General features: G+C 42.9%; 1 protein-coding gene across 4 annotated transcripts in view; it reads left to right on the top strand.

Moving 5' to 3' along the window:
• grinaa (glutamate receptor, ionotropic, N-methyl D-aspartate-associated protein 1a (glutamate binding)) overlaps positions 1 to 6826 on the top strand; it is a 33898-nt gene extending 27072 nt beyond the window's left edge. For all 4 annotated transcript variants that reach the window (XM_029658765.2, XM_029658764.2, XM_029658763.2 and 1 more), the window contains 2 exons: positions 2588 to 2731; positions 4463 to 6826. In XM_029658765.2, coding sequence (XP_029514625.1) covers positions 2588 to 2731; positions 4463 to 4612 — 294 coding nt within the window. In that variant the 3' untranslated portion in view covers positions 4613 to 6826. The remainder of the gene's footprint in view (positions 1 to 2587; positions 2732 to 4462) is intronic.
• The last annotated feature ends 20162 nt before the right edge of the window (positions 6827 to 26988 follow it).

The following is a 26988-nucleotide window of genomic DNA, read 5'->3' as shown; positions in this document are numbered from 1 at the left end:
TCACCTACTATTACTATCACCTACTGTTACTATCGCCTACTATCACCTACTAATACTATCGCCCACTATCACCTACTATTACTATTACCTACTATTACTATCGCTTACTATCGCCTACTATTACTATCGCCTACTATCGCCTACTATTACTATCGGCTGCTATCACCTACTCTTACTATCGCACCTACTTTTACTATCACCTACTTTTACTATCGCCTACTATTACTATCGCCTACTATTACTATCGCCTACTATTACTATCGCCTGCTATCACCTACTCTTACTATCACCTACTATTACTATCGCCTACTATCACCTACTATTACTATCACCTACTATTACTATTGCCTACTATTACTATCACCTACTATCACCTACTCTTACTATCACCTACTATCACCTACTATTACTATCACCTACTATTACTATCGCCTACTATCACCTACTATTACTATCACCTACTATTACTATCGCCTACTATCACCTACTATTACTATCACTTATTACTATCACTTACTATCGCCTACTATTACTATCACTTTCGATCACTTACTATTACTATCAATTAGTAGTAAATATCACTTACTATCGCGTACTGTAAATATCGCGTACTGTAAAGTCACTTACTGTCGCGTACTGATAATATCAATTACTGTCGCGTACTGTAAATATCGCATACTGTAAATATCGCGTACTGTCACGTACTGTAAATATCACGTACTGTAAATATTGCTTACTGTAATATTGCTTACTGTATTACTACTACCTATCACTTTCTATCACTATCACTTCCTATTACTATCACTATCACCTATTATCAATTACTCATGATCACTTAGTAATACTATCACTTACTATTACTGTCACCTAGTATAAATATTGCGTACTATTACTATCGCGTACTTTAAATATCGCTTACTATTACGCACTGTAAATATTCACGTAATATCACGCACTGTCGCGGACTGTAAAGATTGCCTACTGTCGCGTACTGTAAATCACTATCACGTACTGTAAATATAATTTACTACTATCAATATCATGTACTGTCACGTACTGTAAATATCACTTACTATCACGCGCTGTAAATATCAGTTACTATCACGCACTGTAAATATCACTTACTACTGTCAATATCACATACTGTTACGTACTGTAAATATCACTTACTATCACGCACTGTAAATATCACTTACTACTGTCAATATCACATACTGTTACGTACTGTAAATATCACTTACCACTGTAAATATCACATACTATCACATACTGTAAATATTGCGTACTGTCACGTACTGTAAAGATCGCCTACTGTCGCGTACTGTAAAGATCGAGTACTGTAAATATTGCGTACTGTAAATCACTTACTGTTGCATATTGTAAATATCACTAAGTTTGTGATATTGACAGTAGTGTCACGTACTGTAAATATCACGAACTGTAAATATTGCGTACTGTAAAGATCACTTACTGTCGCGTACTGATAATATCACTTACTATCGCGTACTGTAAATATCGCATACTGTCACGTACTGTAAATATCACTTACTATCGCGTACTGTAAATATCACTTACTATTGCATACTGTAAATATCACGTACTGTAAATTTCACTTACTACTGTCAATATCACGTACTGTTACGTACTGTAAATATCACATACTATCACGTACTGTAAATATTACGTACTGTTGCGTACTGTAAAGATCGCCTACTGTCGCGTACTGTAAATATCACTTACTAATGTCAATATCACGTACTGTAAATATTGTGTACTGTCACGTACTGTAAATATTGCGTACTGTCACGTACTGTAAATATCACTTACTATCGCGTACTGGAAATATTGCATACTGGAAATATGCATACTGTCACGTACTGGAAATATTTTTTACTTTAAATATCACTTACTACTGTCACGTACTGGAAATATCACTTACGATCGTGTACTGTAAATATCACTTACAATCAATTACTGTAAATATCACTTACTACTATCGCGCACTGTAAATATCACTACTGTCAATATCACGTACTGTCAACATAACGTACTGTCACGTACTGTAAATATCACATACTGTCACGTACTGTAAATATTGCTTACTGTAAAGATCTCCTACTGTCGCGTACTGAAAATGTCACTGGTGCGTACTGTAAATATTGCGTACTGTAAATATCACTTACTACTGTCAATATCACGTACTGTCAATATCATGTAGTGTCACGTACTGTAAATATTGCTTACTGTAAAGATCTCCTGTCGCGTACTGAAAATATCACTTACTGTCGCGTACTGTAAATATTGCGTACTGTAAATATCACTTACTACTGTCAATATCACGTACTGTCAATATCACTTACTGTCGCGTACTGTAAATATCACATACTATCGCGTGCTATTACTATCATGTATTATCGCATGATATAACTAACACATGCTATAACTAACACATGCTAGCCTATAGCCTTGACAATTGAGGAACTATGTTTTGAACCTGTGAGAATTGAGGAACTTGCGGAGGCTTTAACCTCAACTCAAAAACAATCCTTGACAATCCCTAATTTCCTTGTTTTCTACCCCTATCCAGAGCAAGTATGACTTCACTTCTTGCCGGGGCGTTCTGTTCGTGTGTCTGATCGTCCTGCTGCTCTTCTCCATCCTCTGCATCTTCATCCGCCACAGGATCCTCCACATCGTCTACGCCTCCCTGGGAGCCCTGCTCTTTACCTGTGTAAGTAGTCACTTGACTGCATCAATAATGGGCTGCATATGAATAGCAGTTTTCATACAAATTGCTCAAACAGCTTTGTAAGGGGTGGGCAGTCAACTCATCCACCACCACTGTGTCACCTGCATAAGTATATTAATGAGACGTGGCATAGTTTAATCCCAGGAAGAGACAGCTTTATTATAGAGGGTCTCTATTGTTTATCAAGTACATCTGTAATTGTTCTTGTATGGTCAATGAGATGGTTGCAAAATGAGAAGGTTGAGGCAGGGCTATACACATTGAGCTCTAACAGCATAAAATGTCATCTGCAGAGTGGAAAAGTGGGAACGAAGCAAGAATTTAAAAAACGGTGCTACATTTTGGAATCTCGAAAAGGGAAGAAAATGACCTTAGGGATGCCATCAGTCAGTGATGGGAGCCAGTCAGACTCACCAAAAGTCTCATTCACCTTAAACCAAGGCAGTATAAAGGGAATCTGAGAAGGGATGGGAAGAGGACTGTGTGTTGGTGAGGATGGGGAGAGGACAGTGTTGGTGAGGATGGAGAGGGGATGGAGAGAGGACTGTTGGTGAGGATGGGGAGAGGACTGTGTGTTGGTGAGGATGGGGAGAGGACTGTGTGTTGGTGATGGGGAGAGGACATCATGTTGGTTAGGATGGAGAGAGGGGATGGGGAAAGTACAGCATGTTGGTGAGGATGGAGAGAGGGGATGGGGAAGAGGACTGTGTTGGTGAGGACAGAGGGATGGGGAGAGGACAGCATGTTGGTGAGGATGGAGAGAGAGGGATGGTGGAGAGGACAGCGTATTGGTGAGAGAGGGATGGGGGAGAGGACAGCCTGTTGGTGAGGATGGAGAGAGAGGGATGGTGGAGAGGACAGCGTGTTGGTGAGAGAGGGATGGGGGAGAGGACAGCCTGTTGGTGAGGATGGAGGAATAAGGCTCCCGAGTGGCGCAGCGATCTAAGGCACTGCATCTAAGTGCAAGAGGCGTCACGACAGTCCCTGGTTCGAATCCAGGCTGAATCACATCCGTCTGTGATTGGGAGTCCCATAGGGCGGAGCACATTTGGCCCAGTGTCGTCCGGGTTTGGCCGGGGTAAGCCATCATTGTAAATAATAATTTGTTGTTAAATTACTTGCCTAGTTAAAGGTTCAATTTTAAAATAAGGAAGGACATCTGGAAAGGAGGGGTGGAAAAGCGGGCCCAGTGACCTGTAATGATGCCTGGAGGAAAGCAAGGAAACGGTGACATAAGGTTGTGAGACGCGAAGGAGAGCGGAGATGAAGAAAGACAATTTAAAGACGAGAACATTATTAAATGATTGATATTTTATTCAGTATAGTGTATATGATGATTTCAGGCTAATGTAGTATGGCAGACCATCACTGGTAACATTTTAAGAACTTGAGGCTTTAGAAAAACATCAGCATAACGGGCTGAATCCTAACCTGCCAATCCTGATGTACCTACTCTCCCCTATTTGACAGAGTTTGTGTGTGTATCTATTGATATGTAGGCTACGTGTGCTAATCGCTGTTCTTGTATATTAATACAGAAAATGTCATGTTTTGTGTGGACCCCAGGAAGAGTAGCTGCTGCTTTTGTACCAGCTAATGGGGATCCTAATAAAATACCAAAATACTCAGATCTGTATGCACGAGTTACGATTCATTCCTACGTGACTGATTGCCTCGAAGTAATTATTCCTGACTCTATGTTCTGTGTTGTAGTTCTTGGCTGTGGACACCCAGCTCCTCCTGGGCAACAAGAAGCTGGCTCTGAGTCCAGAGGAGTACATCTTTGCCGCTCTCAACCTCTACACCGACATCATCAACATTTTCCTCTACATCCTGGCTATCGTAGGCCGTTCCCGCGAGTGATGGAGTGGCCCCCTTAGGGGAAAGGGAGAGGAAGGCATCTAGGAACCTCTCCTCAGTGTGGAAGAATGAATGATGCTCTTTCCCCTCGCTGTCTTTGTATGATTTGTTCCCGCTCTCATTCCTCTGTTACACCTCCCCCACCTTCACCCCACACCCTTCAGGAGACGAATTGGGTGACAGAAAATATGTTCTGTCACCTTTAGCAGTAGCGGATTAAACTCTGTTGAGTGTAAATCGGAATTTTGTTTAGTCTGCTACTTTAGCAGCAGGTCTGTCATAGAGTGCCGCAAAGGGCATACTTTAATTTATTTATGTGAAATTCCTTTGAAGTATGTTACTACAGTGACAGAAGTTACACCTTAACATTCCTTGTTTTGTTTTTAATGCCTTCTGTTTGCTCTGTCATCCTTGGCAATCTGCTTCTACTTACACAGATGGTAGCTAGCTAGTACAGCACTTCTTAACATTAGCTGAATAAACACTATGGAACTCTCCTTGGCGCTCTGCCTTGCCTTGTAGGTTAAGTGCTGTAGAGAGATTGAGAGGAAAGAGAGAGTTATGCTATCTAATTGAGAGCAGTGCTGTGATGGAGGCAAGCGCTTTATAAGGAAGAAACCGTTCTAGAAACACCTTTCCTGCTATATCTTCTCCCTCTGGTGTTCCCTCCTTTTCCTGCCAATGTAAATGAACTCTGCATGGCACCTGAAACACAGCTGAGATGAGCTGAATAGATGAATAAAAACCCTCCAGAGGGATGATACCTCTCCTGGCCTTCTTATTATGTAGCTGTACATAGATCTATGGGAACTGTATATGACACTTAGTTCCCTAACTAGCTCTTTCTAGGCATGCCCGGGGAGTGTGGCTGTGATGCTTGAAGGGAGAACAATATGCTCACTCAATGTACAGTATATGACTAATGACATCACTACGCATAGCTAACCAGTACAAAGACCAAAACTTGAATAAAATGTGACTGACGTTATTTTTGTTAACATGGATGTGTGACTTATACACTAATACACATGAATATATTTATGGAATCCCTGATTCCCTCTCCCCCACACTAAGCTAAGTGTGGAATGTACCATCTGCTTTTTTAAAACGTATTTTCCCCCTCGTATTTTCCCCTTTTGTTACTAATTCCTAATTTGTCTCCTTGTCTTTATGTATAGTAAATACTATAGTGTTGATTTTTTTTCTCTCCATTATTACTAATGTGAAATGTTGAAGTATTTGAATTTCTGAACACTTTTATACAGATGTTACAAAAATATCACTAGTTGCTTGTGATTTTAAAAACCTGACATGCTGTAGTAGATAGATGGACACGGAGATTGAAGGACATAAGTTATTAATGATCTATTTATTGAAGTTGCTGTAGAAGGCAAGGCTGCTGTGAATTTGAAAGTGAATGAGAAGGATACTCAACACTACATTTTCTGCCCTTCTGAATGATGCATGGTGAAAGGAGAGGGAAGTTTATTATTCACCATTTGCGTCCCAAATGGAACCCTGTTTCCTACTTAGTGTGCTACTTTCCTACTTAGTTCTCTGGTCAAAAGGAGTGCTTTAAATTGTAAATCAGGTGGGCTTTGAGATGCAGAGTGATGTATATTCTGAGGTTTCCTGCTCAAACGTGAAGGATTAAATGAAATACTTGAAGACTCAAATGTAGAATAAGGAAAGGCTGAAAACGGACAGAATCACTAACACTAGTCACTAGAGAGAACATTCTTAGTTTTAACACTCCACTACTACCAATGCTGACCAAGCCATTGAGATGTTCTCCATTGAAACAAACACAAGACGCTTAAGTTACATCTACTAACATGAATGAATACCATTTTGAAAACCACATCAAAGCTTTGAAACTCTGAGTTCAGTTATGTTTTGACTCCTGTTGCACGACCCTTTCCTGTTGTTGCATGTGTTGTGATTGCACACTGGGCAGTGCACTAGCTGTTTCTTTGAGACATGTGGAATGAAGAGTAATCATAATGATATAATGATAGTGTTATTGTGCTGCCTAGAGCCCTGTTTTAACCATGTTGATTTAACTTGTTTTTACCTAACTAATATATATATATATATATATATATATATATATATATTACACACACAACTCCTTAGTGGTTTGATGTGTTGAGTAATTTTGGGCTTTGTAGTTCTGTTTGCACTGTAAATTCGCATTAAAATTGAACTGGAATTGCATTCCTCTACACTGCTGTTTTGCATTTCATCAGAGTTACAACAGAAAAATTGTCTTGGATTGTGTGTGGTTTGAACCATTGATTGATGTTAACACTATAATAGTGCTTACACGTTAAACTGCTTTTAATATAAGGGGCAAATTCATAGACAAGGGGCATGAGACAAGTATAATTATTCAACTTGGGCATGATTGATAGGCTACACATTACCAATAATGGCAACCTGAACATGTGGAAGAAGAATCTTAATTGTTGACACAAGCCACTGCTCTCCCCCACCACCTGACTATCCCTGAGAGGCCTACAATTACATCCCAAATGGCACTCTATTTACTTCAGTGAACTTCTTAAGACCAGGGCACATAGGGGCAAATGTACTGCACTACATGGGGAATAGGGTGCCATTTGGGATGAGTCCAAAGTAGTTGCTTATTTCCCAGACCAGCTTCTCCCATCTCCATAGCAGCAGTCTAATGGCAGGCTGCACTGCTGGCTGATGACAATGATGCCTCTCCATGTCCTCTTTCCTCCTTGTTGTGGATAATTACATGAAGTGTGGTTCATGCGCACTTGAATGCTGCTGAGTCATTGCTTGCCACAGTTTAAGGAGACACCAGGGCCGTGCACAGACCTTTCAGGGACTGTGCTCCACCTATCCTACAAACTAAAAGTATTGGTCAATGCACATTGTGGTAATTGTCTTGGATTGTTTGTGGTTTGAACATAGTATCACGCTTGACAGGAGAGAAACTGAACTGAACCACAGACTTTCTAACCCCAGATATGAAACATTGTGCGAGTTCCGAGAACGCAGGTTTTTTTTTAGAAGTCAATGAGAGAAGTGACAAATAATTCCTTGAGTTAATTTTCCAAAAAAAGTACAAATCTTTAACTAGGTAAGTCAGTTAAAGAACGCCCTATGGGTTTCCCAAAAATGGCCGGTTGTGCTACAGCCTGGAATCGAATCAGGGTCTGTAGTGACGCCTCTACCACTGAGATGCAGTGCCTTGGACTGCTGCGCCACTCGGAAGCCCTAAAGGCACAACCTAAATTCGAGCCAATGTCTTAAGTATTTGAACATGTTAGTCCAACCTCGTGAAAGTGACAAACTGATACGATTTTATTTTAGTAAAAAACGTATTTAAATATTGGAGTGCCTTTGAGTTGTCGGCTGGCACTTGCGCAGTTCGGCACGAGACGAGCCTTATACCCGATGACGTATTCTGCGCATGGGCTTGCCTAGCCAATGTCGCCATGTTATCATCATAACTCATCGGGGATTTCTGTTGGAGAAGCAGTTGTAGCCTATTTTTATGCTCTCCTGTCTTTTTCTGAACATCTAAGATTTGTGAATTGTGTTATGATTACGTGATATGTTTATACGCTGTAACTTAATTCAAATAGTGGGGCAAATTGTATTGACTTTATTCACACTTCGGTTCGGTAGCGACACTCATAAAACACGGAAGCACACGTCTGGTACCTTTTTCTCGCGCTCTCACGGCACACTATATATCTTGTATTGAAAAGTACTGCTTTTATTTTTCTAATTAGTCCAATAACCTTTCAGCTTTGCTCCACATCGTTTTGAAATCGAAGCATCTGCGCCTACATTTTGACCTAACGAGAGAAACCGCTATAATTTTCCTGACCTTTCACATCACTATAAATCGCGGCACATTGAAGCATATGATTGGTCTAGATACGTAAGTGACCAAGGGGATTGGATGCATGTCTTAAATAAACGCCCCTCAATATCAGAGGGGGTTGAATCGAGAGAACGTTCTCCTCTGAGTTTATAAAGCTAAAAATATTAGCACGGTATTGCTGTTTTATGTCTAGTGTGTTCAACATAATTTGTTTGATTTAATCCACAATTGCATTTACTCCCCTCGTTTGGTGATTGGCATTTAGGCTGTGTCAACGAAAACGCAGCAGATAGAGACCTACAGTATGTTTAGCAGGGAAGTTTGGTAGGGTGACCTGATTTGTAACTATGACAATTATTTTGTCTAACCGACCGTGAACCCAAAAGTGTAACCTAGGTAAAGTTGGTTTTATATTCACATATTCGGACATTCATCAGACATTCGCCAGAAGCCATTTAAAATGTAAAAATCAATAACTAATTCACCGTTTGTCACAGAATCATCAAGCTAGATATGATTTAGTCTATAAATGTCAGGCATACTTTATACAACCTTTGTTTTGAGTTAATAGAATAGATACATCAAATCTATAAAATGCAATTTTAAAGCGGTAAAAATCGAACTAATTCACTGTTTGTCACAGAAACATCAAACTATGTATGATTTATTATATAAATGTCTAGCATACTTTTATAACCTTTTTTGAGGAAAAATTCCATTTATGATTTTATAGATAGATTTATATATACATTCAACAGACATTTGTTTTTAATAACCGTTTATATTTTTAGTTTTTCCTTCGCTTAACTTTTTTCCTTCAACTTTTTCATCCCGAACGCTATATCTGTAGATGGTTCTACAGGACATCCACCAGCCGAAGCTAAGTAGTAACATTAACATGAGCAGTGATACATTTAGGAACTTATTTGATGAAAAGATCATGACCATTAGAAAGCAAATTAGAAAGCAAATCTGCGTATTTATCCAAAGCTCAGTTGTCCTGAGTCTACAAAACATTGTCAGGACCTAGGATCAAGGGAGGCACTCAAGTTTTTTAATACTATATCTCTTGACACATTAATGAAAATAGTCATGGCCTCTAAACCTTCAAGCTGCATACTGGACCCTATTCCATCTAATCTACTGAAAGAGCTGCTTGCTGTGCTGGGCCCTCCTATGTTGAACATAATAAATGGCTCCCTATCCACCGGATGTGTACCAAACTCACTAAAAGTGGCAGTAATAAAGCCTTTCTTGATAAAGAAAAACCCAGAAAATATAAAAAACGATCTGCCTATATCACATCTCGCATTCCACTCAAAAATGTTAGAAAAAGCTGTTGCGCAGCAACTCACTGCCTTCCTGAAGACTAACTATCTACACAAAAAGCTTCAGTCTGGTTTTAGACCCCATCATAGCACTGAGACAGTACTCGTGAAGGTGGTAAATTACCTTTTAATGGCGTCAGACCAAGGCTCTGCATCTGTTCTCGTGCTCCTAGACCATTAGTGCTACTTTCTGACAAATCAACTACATTTCGGTGTTTCTCTTTTACACTTTTAATGTTCTTCTGACATTTTTATTGAGAAACATTTCATTGTTAGCTAGTAATTCATCATAATTCAAATGAAATTAATGTTGTAAAAGTGTATGATATAAATTACAGTGATCTGTCTTTGAATTTACTTCCTTGTTCATTTAATTTAAGCAGCATATTTTTGGCTTTTGTTTATCTGTCTTTTCCCCTGGTGGCATTCATAAAGTATGTCTTTGTGTCTACAACTTGAAAACGGAACACCATTGAATTACACCCTAACCAAATAAAATGTGTTTATGAGTTGTGAGTCCCCCTACCATCTCTGCCTAGCATGTGCACAATACTAAAATGTCAAGAATTATATTTGTTTGCTGGAACATGTAATATATCCTATGCTTATTTGTATGACTTATTCAAAACTGTCCATGAATATAATACAATTTCTAAGAGAAAGGTAGGCATATCAGATTTGAAATATATGACTACATTGGAAAAATTGAGAAGAAGTGGAATAGTAAAATGAGTTTAAAGGGGTGTCCTAACTCTGTGGTCACTAAAGATCCCATGGAACTTATTGCAATAGTATGTAAGTACCATTTTAGTTGTAAAACTATATTCCTTTCATGTAATGCTGTGTATAAAAGTACCATGTATGTGAGGTTTATGAATAATGTATATGCAACAAAATATTTGTAAAAACACAAACAAATGTTAAACAAAGTTACTTTTGCCCTCCGAAGAGGAGGGGTGAAATACATAAAAATAGAGTATGTAAGTGGGGTTATGGTGGTGATTTTGGGCCCAGTTATAACCCTTTCTTATTATACTGTAGCTCAGTGGTTATCCTTCTCGCTTCGCCTCTTCCTCTCTGGTGTGACTCACACATTTCAGTTTAAAACAAAATCCTCTTTTTATTTATTAAAAAAAATATTTTTTTATTAACAACAACTCAATACAGGAAGTACATGTGGGAACACAAGTGTATATAAATAATATACAAAGGACAATTGTGCTAGGGGGTACAATTTCACATTACACAAGGACCTTAAGGGACAAACACATTTTAAAGTTAATTACTGGAGCTCCCGCCTTGGGCCAATCAGTGTAATTTTGTAAATGGCAAGACGCATCATTCACCCAAGCTTCGTCAAAATCGGGCCAGTGCTGTCTGAGATGTCGTGTGTGACGAACGGACAGACAGATAGACGGATGGAGACCAAGGAACTTGAAGCTCTTCACCCTCTCCACTGCGACCCCGTTGATGTGGATGGGGGCGTGCTCTCTCTGCTATCTTCTGAAGTCCACGATCATCTCCTGAGGGAGAGGTTATTATTTTCCTGGCACCACTCCACCAGATCCCTCACCTCCTCCCTGTAGGCTGTCTAGTCGTTGTTGGTAATCAAGCCTACCACTGTAGTGTCATCTGCAAACTTGATGATTGAGTTGGAGACGTGCATTACCACACAGTTGTGGGTGAACAGGGAGTACAGGAGTGGGCTGAGAACGCACACTTGTGGAGCCCCAGTGTTGTGGATCAGTGTAGCGGAGGTGTTGCCTACCTTCACCACCTGGGGGCAGTCCGTCAGGAAGTCCAGGACCCAGTTGCACAGGGCGGCGTCGAGACCCAGGGTCTCAAGCTTAATGATGAGTTTGGAGGGTACTATGGTGTTGAATGCTGTAGTCAATGAACAGTTTACATCGATATTCCTCTTGTCCAGATGGGATAGGGCAGTGTGCAGTGTGATGGCGATTGCATCGTCTGTGGACCTATTGGGGCAGTAAGCAAATTGGAGTGGGCCTAGTGTGACAGGCAGGGGGGAGGTGATATGATCCTTGACTAGTCTCTCAAATCACTTCATGATGACAGAAGTGAGTGCTACAGGGCGATAGTCATTTAGTTCAGTTACCTTAGCTTTCTTGAGAACAGGAACAATGGTGGCCATCTTGAAGCATGTGGGGACAGCAGACTGGGATAGGGATTGATTGAATATGTCCGTAAACACACCAGCCAGCTGGTCTGTGCATGCTCTGAGGACGCGGCTAGGGATGCCGTCTGGGCCGGCAGCAAGGGTTAACACGTTTAAATGTTTTACTCACGTCGGCCATGGAGAAGGAGTACCCACAGTGTTTGGTAGCGGACCGCATCGGCGGCACTGTATTGTCCTCAAAGCGCCTAAAGAAGTTGTTTAATTTGTCTGGAAGCAAGACGTCGAAGTCCGCGATGGGGCTGGTTTTCTTTTTGTAATCCATGATTGTCTGTAGACCCTACCACATACGTCTCGTGTTTGAGCCATTGAATTGCGACTCCACTTTGTCTCTATACTGACGCTTTGCTGGTTTGATTGCCTTACAGAGGGAATAACTACACTGTTTGTTTTCGGCCATGTTTCCAGTCGCCTTGCCATGATTATATGCGGTGGTACGTGGTTTCAGTTTTGCGTGAATGCTGCCATCAATCCAAGGTTTCTGGTTAGGGAAGGTTTTAATAGTCACAGTGGGTACAACATATCCTATTTACTTCCTTATAAATTCGCTCACAGAGTCAGTGTATACTGTATGTCAATGTTATTGTCTGAGGCTTCCCAAAACAATATCCCAGTCCACGTGATTGAAGCAATCTTGAAGCTTGGAATCCAATTGGTCAGACCAACGTTGGATAGACCTAAGCACGGACGCTTCCTGTTTTAGGTTCTGCCTATAGGAGGGGAACAACAAGATGGAGTCATGATCGGGTTTGCCGAAAGGAGGGCGGGGGATGCATCGCGGAAGTTAGAGTAGCAATAGTCGAGCGTGTTTCTTGCTTGTGTACTGCAAACGATATGCTGATAGAATTTAGGTAGCCTTGTTCTCAAATTAGCTTTGTTAAAATCCCCAGCTACAATAAATTCAGCCTTAGGATATATGGTTTCCAGTTTGCATAAAGTCCAGTGAAATTCCTTGATGGCCGTCTTGGTATCCGCTTGCGGGGGGATATACACGGCTGTGACGATAACCGAGGAGAGTTCTCTTGGGAGATAATATGGTCAGCATTTGATTGTGAGGAATTCTAGGTCAGGTGAACAAAAGGACTTGTGTTATTGTATGTTATTACAATTACACCATGAGTCATACACCCCTGCCCTTCTTCTTACCGGAGAGATGTGTATTCTTGTGGGTGCGATGCACTGAAAATCCCGTTGGCTGTACGGACTCCGACGGCATGTCCCCAGCTAGCCATGTTTCCGTGAAACAAAGTATGTTACAATCCCGGATATCTCTTTGGAAAGCAACTCTTGCCCTGATTTCGTCGACTTTGTTAACCAGGGACTGGACATTAGTGAGTAATATACTCGGAAGCGGTGGGTGGTGTGCGCGCATCCGAAGCCTCATTAGAAGCCCGCTCGGCACCCTCTCCTCCGGCGACATTGTTTTGGGTCAGCCTCTGGAATCAGTTCAAATGCCCTGGGAGGTGCAGACAAAGGATCCGCTTTGGGAAAGTCGTATTCCTGGTCGTAGTGCTGGTTGTGCTGGTAAGTTGACATTTCTCTGATATCCAATAGTTCTTCCCGGCTGTATGTAGTAAAACTTAAGGTTTTCTGGGCTAACAATGTAAGAAATAATATATTAAAAAAACAAAATACTGCACAGTTTCCTAAGGACCAGAAGTGAAGCTGCCATCTCTATCGGCGCCATCTTGCTAATCATTCAGGGCAGTTGGGGGTTAATACGCTTAAATGTCTTACATATCCACAAGGAAAGGTGTTGTTCTCCAAGTAGGTCAAATGGAGTCATCTTCTGTTATCTGTCTTCAAGATCAATGTTTTGTGGCTAATGATAACAATGCATGCATGTTGTATGTAGTTTGCTATCTCCCTTCAGGTTTTGGTTCTGTTGCCTCTGTTGTGTTCACTTGACAGTGGTAACCCTTAATGTCTATGGTGGTAATGCTGTCTCACCACACAGGGGCAGCGAAAACACTCATAAGTCAACATGAAGCAGCAGCCCCATTGAGAAATGATTCCTATGTACTTTTTATAACAGTCCCCTATAATAGTCCCTTGCTATTGAACTGATCACACTCTCCTTCCCTACTCGACCATATCCAATTGTACTCTCTGAGGACAGATTGAGCAAAACTGCAACTACTGACAATCATTGTGAATAGAGTACGTTGTGAGACATACCAGCTATGAGCCCTTTCTATTTTAGGGGAGGTCAGGTTAAGAATATAACACCTGGGGCTCTGGAATGTTATCAGACAACACAAATTACTTGATTACCGTTACAACCTATTGTTGTCAATGTACTTGTATTGTAGGAGGCAGAAGGTTAAGATTTGGTTACAGTATTGGGTACATAATGTATTTTTGACTAAGAAATACATGCATAATAACAAGTGTGAGTATAGTGCAGCATCTAGGTTCATGTGACCCTCTCCATTTTGACTGTTAGCACGATGACTATCGGGATTTTTGGCACTTGGGACCATTAGTACAACACCACTGAGCAAGCACTCACAGACAAGATCAAAAACAGCCCTAGTTAAGCATTCACTAAGAAATCTATCGTTTACTCCTCTAATTTCTATTTCACTGCTTATTTTTATTTTTTCAGATGTTCCATTAAAGCTGGTTTGCTGGTTGATGATAATATGATATGATTTATTACAGTGTTTGTTCTTGAATACCTGCATGAAAACATTGGGAAAGGTTCACTGCTTGTCACGTTATTCGTAATAATGGTCGGGCCAAGGCGCAGTGTACATAGAGTTCCACATTATTTATTAAAGAAAGTGAAACTTAGAAAAACCAAAACAATAAAGAATAAATGAACCGTGATGACAATGCAGTGCTAACAGGCAACTAAACATAAACAATATCCCATAACCCACAGGTGGAAAAAATGCTACTTAAGTATGATCCCCAATTAGAGACAACGATAGCCAGTTGCCTCTAATTGGGAATCATACCAAAGCCCCAACATAGAAAAAACAACCTAGAACCCCAAATAGAAAATATAAACTAGACTAACCCCCCCTAGTCTCGCCCTGACCTACTCTACCATAGAAAATAAAGGCTTTCTATGGTCAAGACGTGACACTGCTACTAATCTGAAATTGAGTGTCTCTCTCTTTTGTCAGGTTAATAGCCATGAGAACATCCTACATTCTGCTATTTCTCTCTTTTGAATACTGATTGAAAATTGAACATGTTTAGTTTTCATTTTGTGAGAGTGTATAAATCTCATACCATTAACTCCTAGCCATTTCGTCAGTCATTCTCCCTCAGACTGACCTTTACCATAAACTTTGACCTCTTCCTGGTTCAGGACCATCACAAGTGTGCTGGGTTCCTGGTGTTCAGCCTGTGCCTCTCTCTGGGACTAGTCTGTTCCGGGACCTTCCACCGACCCCTGGTGATCGATCACAAGAAGAAGGAGTACCGCTACTACATCCACTCACACCTATGCCACAGGGGCCCCTTGCAGTTTCACAATTCCTGACATTTAATCCTAGTAAAAATTCCCTGTCTTAGGTCAGTTAGGATCACCACTGTCAGGTATGCGTAAATGGCTGTAAGGGAGTCAGGTGCAGGAGAGCAGATATTTGGTAGCAAACGGAGCCTTTCATTTAGGCAAAACAAAAGCACACGGCACAATGAACGAAATAACAAAACGGGTTTAACATAACCCAGCGCAACAGACTAACGTGAGCATACAATAAATCCAGAATAAACAATACCACACAAAGACATGGGGGAAACAGAGGGTTAAATACACAACACATAATGAGGGAAATGAGAACCAGGTGTGTGGGAAAACAAGACAAAACAAATGGAAAATGAAAAAATGGATCGGCGACGGCTAGAAGACCGGCGACGTCGACCGCCGAGCTTCGCCCGAACAAGGAGAGGCATCGACTTCGGTAGAAGTCGTGACAACCACTTTATTTTAAGAATGTGAAATGTCAGAATAATAGTGAAGAGAATGAGTTATTTCAGCTTTTATTTCTTTCATCACATTCTCAGTGGGTCAGAAGAGTTTACATACACTCAATTAGAATTTGGTAGCATTGCCTTTAAATTGTTTAACTCTGGTCAAACATTTCGGGTAGCCTTACACAAGCTTCCCACAATAAGTTGGGTGAATTTTTACCCATTCCTCCTGACAGAGCTGTTGTAACTGAGTCAGGTTTGTAGGCCTCATTGCTCGCACATGCTTTTTCTGTTCTGCCAACACATTTTCTACAGGATTGAGGTCAGGGCATTGTGATGGCCACTCCAATACCTTGACTTTGTTGTCCTTAAGCCATTCTGCCACAACTTTGGAAGTATGCTTGGGGTCCTTGTCCATTTGGAAGACCCATTTGTGACCAAGCTTTAACTTCCTGACTGATGTCTTGAGATGTTGCTTTAATATATCCACATAATTTTTGTGCCTCATGATGCCATCTATTTTGTGAAGTGCACCCGTCCCTCATGCAGCAAAGCACCCCCACAACCTGATGCTGCCACCCCCGTGCTTCACGGTTGGGATGGTGTTCTTCGGCTTGCAAGCCTCCCCCTTTTTCCTCTAAACATAAATATGGTTATTATGGCCAAACAGTTGTATTTTTGTTTCATAAGACCAGAGAACATTTCTCCAAAAAGTACGATCTTTGTCCCCATGTGCAGTTGCATACCGTAGTCTGGCTTTTTTATGGCAGCTTTGGAGCAGTGGCATCTTCCTTGCTAAGTGGCCTTTCAGGTTATGTCGATATAGGACACGTTTTTACTGTGGATAGAGATACTTTTGTACCTGTTTTTTGCTGTTGTTCTGGGATTGATTTGCACTTTTCTCACCAAAGTATGTTAATCTCTAAGAGACAGAACGCATCTTCTTCCTGAGCGATATGAAGGCTACGTGTTCCCATGGTGTTATACTTGCGTGCTGTTGTTTGTACAGATGAACGTGGTACCTTCAGGCATTTGGAAATTGCTCCCAAGGATGAACCAGACTTGTGGATGTATACCATTTTTTTCTGAGGTCTTGGCTGATTTATTTTGATTTTCCCATGATGTCAAGCAAAGAGGCACTGAGTTTGAAGGTAGGCCTTGAAATATATCCACAGGTACAACTCCAATTGACTCAAATGATGTCAATTAGCCTATCAGAAGCTTTTAAAGCCACTACATAATTTTCTGGAATTTACAAGCTGTTTAGAGGCACAGTCAACTTAGTGTATGTAAACTTCTGGAATTGTGATACAGTGAATTATAAGTGAAATAATCTGTCTGTAAACAATTGTTGGAAAAATGGCTTGTGTCATACGCACAATGTCCTAACCGACTTGCCAAAACTATAGTTTCTTAACAAGAAATTTGTCGAGTGGTTGAAAAACAAGTTTTAATGACTCCAACCTAAGTGTATGTAAACTTCCGACTTCAACTGTACATATGCATGATTACACAGAAGATTGATGAGGTGCTACATACTGTTATTCAATCACCGTCAATGGGGCATTGTGATCCTTCATTCATGTCTCTGGGTGAAGGTCAGTCATGGACAACTGATGCTGAGATAATCAAAACAAAAGTGAAGGGATGGATGAATGGATGTCCAGAAAACAGACTGGTTTGTCTGCTATATCTCAAGGCACTGCAGGCTAATTAATGTTTATGACATCATTTCAGGACAGGGATTGCTGATGTATAAGCTGATGCTGAATGGATACAAAAGAGCAAGTTCAGTCACTTCTCAGAGAAATGTGAGGCATCATTGCTGAGTGTAATGACTATTGGGTAAATCCATTTGAATTAAATCCATTTTAAGCAAATCTGAGTTTACATGTTTTTAGATAATTGACGTTTAAAGTTCAAAAATTAAAGTTTTTATTCAGATTTTTTCTCAAGAAACCTTGTTTGTAAGCTTTTAAATCATGTCAATCTCAACCGTTTATCTCTTCTGGTGATGAAGACATGGACGTCTCATGGTATGGTGGGATATGCAAAATAGGTCAACTTTGAGGACCTTAATCAACTGAATGTTTTGGCATCCAGATCCAAACACTCCCTTTCTGAGCCCTTCTACCATGGGCAAACAGTCACTTTCTGAGCCCTTCTACCATGGGCAAACAGTCACTTTCTGAACCCTTCTACCATGGGCAAACAGTCACTTTCTGAGCCCTTCTACCATGGGCAAACAGTCACTTTCTGAACCCTTCTACCATGGGCAAACAGTCACTTTCTGAGCCCTTCTACCATGGGCAAACAGTCACTTTCTGAGCCCTTCTACCATGGGCAACCAGTCACTTTCTGAGCCCTTCTACCATGGGCAAACAGTCACTTTCTGAGCCCTTCTACCATGAGCAAACAGTCACTTTCTGAGCCCTTCTACCAATGGGCAAACAGTCACTTTCTGAGCCCTTCTACCATGGAAAACATGTATCAAATCAAATGTCATTTATCACATGCGCCGAATACAACTGTGAAATGCTTACAAGCCCTTAACCAACAATGCAGTTTTAAGAAAATAGAGTTAAGAAAATATTTACTAAATAAACTAAAGTAAAAAATTTAATAAAGTAACAAAATAAAATAACATTAATGAGGCTATATACAGAGGGGTACCAGTAGAGTCAATGGGGTACCAGTAGAGTCAATGTGCGGGGGTACAGGTTTCGTTCAAATCAAAAGGGGTGCTGTCAAAAAGTGACTGAAAACATGAGGGTTCTGGACTGCTGCTCAATCAATCATATACTGTATTTTAGTAAACATCTGGTGATAGGACTGTTCAAACCTTCCCTTACTCATTCACTTACAGTACTCATCACAGCCAGTGTTATTTTTTCCCCACGGCTGTTGGAACGCTACAATAAAATGTCTTTGCGTGTTTTTTATGATTGTTTTCTGAATGATCTCTTGAAATCATTAATTTGGTCTTCTACACCCAAGTCTTTATCAAATCATGTTGCCATCCTCAATATTATGCTTCAACTGTGACTATCTTTCCACGTTGCAACATATACAGTGCCTTGCAAAAGTATTCTGCCCCTTGGTGTTTTTCCTATTTTGTTGCATTACAACCTGTAATTTAAATGGATTTTTATTTGGATTTCATGTAATGGACATATACAAAATAGTCCAAATTGGTGAAATGAAATGAAAAAAAATACTTGTTTCAAAAAATTCAAATAAATTTTAAAACGGAAAAGTGGTGCGTGCATATGTATTCACCCCCTTTGCTATGAAGCCCCTAAATAAGGTCTGGTGCAACCAATTGCCTTCAGAAGTCACATAATTAGTTAAATAAGGTCCACCTGTGTGCTCCAGAATCTGTAACACTACTAAGCAAGGGGCACCACCAAGCAAGCGGCACTATGAAGACCAAGGAACGCTCCAAACAGGTCAGGGACAAAGTTGTGGAGAAGTACAGATCAGGGTTGGGTTACAAAAAAATTCAGCAACTTTGAATTATCCATTATTTAAAAAAGGAAAGAATATGGCACCACAACAAACCTGCCAAGAGGGCCGCCCACCAAAACTCACAGACCAGGCAAGGAGGGCATTAAACAGAGAGGCAACAAAGAGACCAAAGAGAACCCTGAAGGATCTGCAAAGCTCCACAGCGGAGATTGGAGTATCTGTCCATAGGACCACTTTAAGCCTGAAGAGTGGCCAGAAAAAAGCCATTGCTTAAAGAAAAAAATAAGCAAAAACGTTTGGTGTTCTACAAAAGGCATGTGGTAGACTCCCCAAACATATGGAAGAAAGTACTCTGGTCAGATGAGATTACAATTGAGCTTTTGGGCCATCAAGGAAAATGCATTGTCTGGCGCAAACCCAACACCTCTCATCACCCCGAGAACACCATCCCTACAGTGAAGCATGGTGGTGTTAGCATCATGCTGTGGGGATGTTTTTCATCGGCAGGGACTGGAAAACTGGTCAGAATTGAAGGAATGATGGATGGTGCTAAATACAGGGAAGTTCTTGAGGGAAACCTGTTTCAGTCTTCCAGAGATTTGAGACTGGGACGGAGGTTCACCTTCCAGCAGGACAATGACCCTAAGCATACTGCCAAAGCAACACTCGAGTGGTGAAAGGGGAAACATTTAAATGTCTTGGAATGGCCTAGTCAAAGCCCAGACCTCAATCCAATTGAGAATCTGTGGTATGACTTAAAGATTGCTGTACACCAGCGGAACCCATCCAATTTGAAGGAGCTGGAGCAGTTTTGCCTTGAAGAATGGGCAAAAATCCCAATGGCTAGATGTGCCAAGTTTACAGAGACATACCACAAGAGACTTGCAGCTGTAACTGCTGCAAAAGGTGGCTCTACAAAGTATTGACATTGGGGGGGTGAATAGTTATGCATGCTCAAGTTCTGTTTTTTTGTCATATTTCTTGTTTGTTTCACAATAAAAAATATTTTGCATCTTCAAAATGGTAGGCATGTAGTGTAAATCAATCTATTTTAACCAGGTTGTAAGGCAACAAAATAGGAAAAATGCCAAGGGGGTGAATACTTTCGCAAGCCACTGTACAGTAGGAATCTAACACTAACCAGGACTCAGTGGTAGAAATAACATAGCAAATTTAAATCCGAGATGTCCATAATCCATGTTATGCAATGTGTTACAAATTAGAATTCATATATGTTCCGAAATTTGAATCCATACAATGTTACAAATTGCAATTTGTACTATATGTACGAATTTTCGAAACGTATGATATGCTACGAATTCCAATTTGTCGTGGCTAATGTTAGCTAGGTGGCTAACTTTAGCTATGCTAGTAGTTAGGGTTTAGGGCGGGGTTAAGGTTAGGGTTAGGAGTTAGGTTAAAGGGGAAGGGTTAGCTAACATGTTAAGTAGTTGCAAAATAGAAAAATATTTGTAAGTAGTTGCAAAGTTGCTAAATAGCTCAATTGTTAATGTTGTCCGTGATGAGATTCGAATATGCAACCAACCACTCCGACCAACCACCCTACTTTAGTTTTTGCCTTAAAGTTGCAACATATAACTTTTTGGGTGACCTGACCAAATTCACATAGAAGTGTGAGTTATAGAGCTGTCATTCTCATTGAAAGTAAGTCTAAGAAGAGGTAGATATTGTCATGTATTGTCATGTTATGTCTTGTTCCTGTTCTTTCTCTTCACTTCGTTTCCCCCTGCTGGTCGTATTAGGTTACCTTCTCTCCCTTTCCTTCCCCCAGCTGTTCCTCATCTCCTCTAACTACCTCGTTTACTCTCTCCCACCTGTTCCCTTTTTTCCCTCTGATTAGGTCTCTATTTCTCTCTCTGTTTCTGCTTCTGTCTTTGTCAGATTCTCGTTTGCTTCACCCTTGTCCCGTCCTGTCGTAATCTGCCTCTTCATCAGATGCTACGTGTGATCAGGTACCTCTGTCCTCTACAACCCGCGCCTACCCGGAGAGACCAGCAGTCTGTTGCCGCTAACCCTGCTATTCTCCTCTGCTGCTAGAAGGGGACTCTCCTGTAAAGATCAGAGGACTTTATGATTTATTTGTCGCCCTCTCTGCGGGTTGTCTATTTTGTCAACCGATACATCAGAAGAGGATTTATGTCTTCCCTGTGTTTGGACATTAAAAGACTCTGTTTCTGTTAAACCGCTTTTGGGTCCTCACTCACCTGCATAACAGAAGAATCTGACCAAGAATGGACCCAGCGACTTCGGATCCTCTCCACTCAGCCGTCGAGATCCAGGGAGCGATGCTAGGCAGACACGAGCAGGAATTGTCTGCTGCTCGACATGCCGTTGAGACCCTGGCCGCCCAAGTCTCCGACCTCTCGAAACATATTCACCATCTCCGCCTCGATCCACCGGCTACTTCCAGGGCTTCCGAGTCTCCGGAGCCCAGAATTAATAACCCGCCGTGTTACTCTGGGGAGCCCACTGAATGCCGCTCGTTCCTCACCCAGTGTGATATTGTGTTTTCTCTCCAGCCCAACACGTACTCCAGGGGCACAGCTCGTATCGCCTACGTCATATCTCTCCTTACTGGACGGGCTCGTGAGTGGGGCACGGCAATCTGGGAGGCGAGGGCTGAGTGTACTAACCAGTATCAGAACTTTAAAGAGGAGATGATACGGGTTTTTGATCGTTCTGTTTTTGGGGAAGAAGCTTCCAGGGCCCTGTCTTCCCTATGTCAAGGTAATCAATCCATAACTGATTACTCTATAGAGTTTCGCACTCTTGCTGCCTCCAGTGACTGGAACGAGCCGGCTTTGCTCGCTCGTTTTCTGGAGGGTCTCCGCGCGGAGGTAAAGGATGAGATTCTCTCCCGGGAGGTTCCTTCCAGCGTGGATTCCTTGATTGAACTCGCTATTCGCATAGAACGACGGGTTGATCTTCGTCACCGAGCTCGTGGAAGGGAGCTCGCGTTATCCGTTGCCCCCCTCTCCGCATCACTACCATCTTCCTCCACTGGCTCAGGTGCTGAGCCTATGCAGCTGGGGGGTATTCGCATCTCGACTAAGGAGAGGGAACGGAGAATCACCAACCGCCTCTGTCTCTATTGCGGTTCCGCTGGTCATTTCATGTCCAGTAAAAGCCAGAGCTCATCAGTAAGCGGAGGGCTACTGGTGAGCGCTACTACTCAGGTCTCTCCTTCAAGATCCTGTACTACCTTGTCGGTCCATCTACGCTGGACCGGTTCGGCAGCTTCCTGCAGTGCCTTGATAGACTCTGGGGCGGAGGGCTGTTTTATGGACGAAGCCTGGGCTCGGGAACATGACATTCCTCTCAGACAGTTAGGGGAGCCCACGGCCTTGTTCGCCTTGGATGGTAGTCCTCTCCCCAGGATTCAGCATGAAACGCTACCTTTAACCCTCACTGTCTCTGGTAATCATAGCGAAACCATTTCTTTTTTAATTTTTCGTTCACCTTTTACACCTGTTGTTTTGGGCCATCCCTGGCTAGTGTGTCATAATCCTTCTATTAATTGGTCTAGTAATTCTATCCTCTCCTGGAACGTCTCTTGTCATGTGAAGTGTTTAATGTCTGCTATCCCTCCTGTTTCCTCTGTCTCTTCTTCACAGGAGGAGCCTGGTGATTTGACAGGGGTGCCGGAGGAATATCACGATCTGCGCACGGTGTTCAGTCGGTCCAGGGCCACCTCCCTTCCTCCGCACCGGTTGTATGATTGTAGTATTGATCTCCTTCCGGGAACCACTCCCCCCCGGGGTAGACTATACTCTCTGTCGGCTCCCGAACGTAAGGCTCTCGAAGATTATTTGTCTGTAGCTCTCGACGCCGGTACCGTAGTCCCTTCCTCCTCTCCCGCCGGAGCGGGGGTTTTTTTGTTAAGAAAAGGACGGGACCCTGCGCCCCTGCGTGGATTATCGAGGGCTGAATGACATAACGGTTAAGAATCGTTATCCGCTTCCCCTTATGTCTTCAGCCTTCGAGATCCTGCAGGGAGCCAGGTTTTTCACTAAGTTGGACCTTCGTAACGCTTACCATCTCGTGCGCATCAGGGAGGGGGACGAGTGGAAAACGGCGTTTAACACTCCGTTAGGGCACTTTGAATACCGGGTTCTGCCGTTCGGCCTCGCTAACGCTCCAGCTGTCTTTCAGGCATTAGTGAATGATGTACTGAGAGACATGCTGAACATCTTTGTTTTCGTTTACCTTGACGATATCCTGATTTTTTTCACCGTCACTCCAGATTCATGTTCAGCACGTTCGTCGTGTCCTCCAGCGCCTTTTAGAGAATTGTCTTTATGTGAAGGCTGAGAAGTGCTCTTTTCATGCCTCCTCCGTCACATTTCTCGGTTCTGTTATTTCCGCTGAAGGCATTAAGATGGATCCCGCTAAGGTCCAAGCTGTCAGCGATTGGCCCGTCCCTAAGTCACGTGTCGAGCTGCAGCGCTTTCTCGGCTTCGCGAATTTCTATCGTCGTTTCATCCGTAATTTCGGTCAGGTGGCAGCTCCTCTCACAGCCCTTACTTCTGTCAAGACGTGCTTTAAGTGGTCCGTTTCTGCCCAGGGAGCTTTTGATCTCCTCAAGAAGCGTTTTACATCCGCACCTATCCTTGTTACACCTGACGTCTCTAGACAGTTCATTGTCGAGGTTGACGCGTCAGAGGTGGGCGTGGGAGCCATTCTTTCCCAGCGCTCCCATTCTGACGACAAGGTCCACCCTTGCGCGTATTTTTCTCATCGCCTGTCACCGTCGGAACGTAACTATGATGTGGAAACCGCGAACTGCTCGCCATCCGCTTAGCCCTAGGCGAATGGCGACAGTGGTTGGAGGGGGCGACCGTTCCTTTTGTCGTTTGGACTGACCATAGGAACCTTGAGTACATCCGTTCTGCCAAACGACTTAATGCGCGTCAGGCTCGTTGGGCGCTGTTTTTCGCTCGTTTCGAGTTCGTTATTTCTTATCGTCCGGGCTCTAAGAACACCAAGCCTGATGCTTTATCCCGTCTCTTCAGTTCTTCAGTAGCCTCCACCGACCCCGAGGGGATTCTCCCTGAGGGGCGTGTTGTCGGGTTGACTGTCTGGGGAATTGAGAGGCAGGTAAAGCAAGCACTCACTCACACTCCGTCGCCGCGCGCTTGTCCTAGGAACCTTCTTTTCGTTCCCGTTCCTACTCGTCTGGCCGTTCTTCAGTGGGCTCACTCTGCCAAGTTAGCCGGCCACCCCGGCGTTCGGGGTACGCTTGCTTCTATTCGCCAGCGTTTTTGGTGGCCCACTCAGGAGCGTGACACGCGTCGTTTCGTGGCTGCTTGTTCGGACTTGTTCGGAAGTCCGGTAACTCCCCTCCTGCCGGCCGTCTCAGACCGCTTTCCATTCACTCTCGACCGTGGTCTCACATCGCCTTAGACTTTATTACCGGACTGCCTTCGTCAGCGGGGAAGACTGTTATTCTAACGGTTGTCGATAGGTTCTCTAAGGCGGCTCATTTTATTCCCCTCGCTAAGCTTCCTTCTGCTAAAGAGACGGCACAAATCATCATTGAGAATGTTTTCAGAATTCATGGCCTTCCGTCAGACGCCGTTTCGGACAGGGGTCCGCAATTCACGTCTCAATTTTGGAGGGAGTTTTGCCGTTTGATTGGGGCTTCCGTCAGTCTCTCTTCCGTTTTTCACCCCCAGTCTAACGGTCAAGCAGAACGGGCCAATCAGACTATTGGTCGCATCTTACGCAGTCTTTCTTTTCGTAACCCTGCGTCTTGGGCAGAACAGCTCCCCTGGGCAGAATACGCTCACAACTCGCTTCCTTCGTCTGCGACCGGGCTATCTCCTTTTCAGAGTAGCCTCGGGTACCAGCCTCCTCTGTTCTCGTCCCAGCTCGCCGAGTCCAGCGTCCCCTCCGCTCAGGCTTTTGTCCAACGTTGTGAGCGCACCTGGAAGAGGGTCAGGTCTGCACTTTGCCGTTATAGGGCGCAGACTGTGAGAGCCGCTAATAAGCGTAGGACTAAGAGTCCTAGATATTGTCGCGGTCAGAGAGTATGGCTCTCCACTCAAAACCTTCCCCTTAAGACAGCTTCTCGCAAGTTGACCCCGCGGTTCATTGGTCCGTTCCGTATTTCTCAGGTCATTAATCCTGTCGCAGTGCGACTTCTTCTTCCGCGACATCTTCGTCGCGTCCACCCGGTCTTCCATGTCTCCTGTGTTAAGCCCTTTCTTCGCGCCCCCGTTCGTCTCCCCCCCCCCCATCCTTGTCGAGGGCGCACCTATCTACAGGGTCCGTAAGATTTTGGACATGCGTCCTCGGGGCCGTGGTCATCAGTACCTAGTGGATTGGGAGGGGTACGGTCCTGAGGAAAGGAGTTGGGTTCCATCTCGGGACGTGCTGGACCGTTCGCTGATCGATGATTTCCTCCGTTGCCGCCAGGTTTCCTCCTCGAGTGCGCCAGGAGGCGCTCGGTGAGTGGGGGGGTACTGTCATGTATTGTCATGTTATGTCTTGTTCCTGTTCTTTCTCTTCACTTCGTTTCCCCCTGCTGGTCGTATTAGGTTACCTTCTCTCCCTTTCCTTCCCCCAGCTGTTCCTCATCTCCTCTAACTACCTCATTTACTCTCTCCCACCTGTTCCCTTTTTTCCCTCTGATTAGGTCTCTATTTCTCTCTCTGTTTCTGCTTCTGTCTTTGTCAGATTCTCGTTTGCTTCACCCTTGTCCCGTCCTGTCGTAATCTGCCTCTTCATCAGATGCTACGTGTGATCAGGTACCTCTGTCCTCTACAACCCGCGCCTACCCGGAGAGACCAGCAGTCTGTTGCCGCTAACCCTGCTATTCTCCTCTGCTGCTAGAAGGGGACTCTCCTGTAAAGATCAGAGGACTTTATGATTTATTTGTCGCCCTCTCTGCGGGTTGTCTATTTTGTCAACCGATACATCAGAAGAGGATTTATGTCTTCCCTGTGTTTGGACATTAAAAGACTCTGTTTCTGTTAAACCGCTTTTGGGTCCTCACTCACCTGCATAACAGATATGTTCTATGTGCCCTATTTCTATGCTTCCCGTTCTTATGTTTAGTTTTTGTGTCTTTTACTTTTGGTTTTTGTTCACCAGCTTCAAACAGTTGAAAATAAAACATTTTTGGTTATTGAAAATATATTTCAGATGTAGATCATACATTGATTCTCTACACTATACATTGCTTGATTTGTCACAGTTTATCACAGTGCCATCCGTTTTGTCACTAAAGCACCTTATACCACCCACCACTGCGACCTGTATGCTCGAGTCGGCTTGCCCTCGCTACATATTCGTCGCCAGACCCACTGGCTCCAGGTCATCTACAAGTCCATGCTAGGTAAAGCTCTGCCTTATCTCAGTTCACTGGTCACGACGACAACATCATTCAAACATCAACTATATCACACCTGCCTTGATCCACTAGCACACACACCCATCTTCAATGCCCGCATCACTTTCTGTTACATGGCCTGAAACTGCACCATTTTATTTCTCTCTGTAGCCCACACACTTTTAATACTTAAATAATAAATCATTAGATATTTCCATTGTATTAACGATGGTAGATTGATTG

This window comes from Oncorhynchus nerka, linkage group LG4, assembly GCF_034236695.1.
Source record: "Oncorhynchus nerka isolate Pitt River linkage group LG4, Oner_Uvic_2.0, whole genome shotgun sequence".
NCBI lineage: Eukaryota > Metazoa > Chordata > Actinopteri > Salmoniformes > Salmonidae > Oncorhynchus > Oncorhynchus nerka.
Note: the sequence above shows the minus strand (reverse complement) of the source record. Positions and strands in the feature narration are given on the sequence as shown.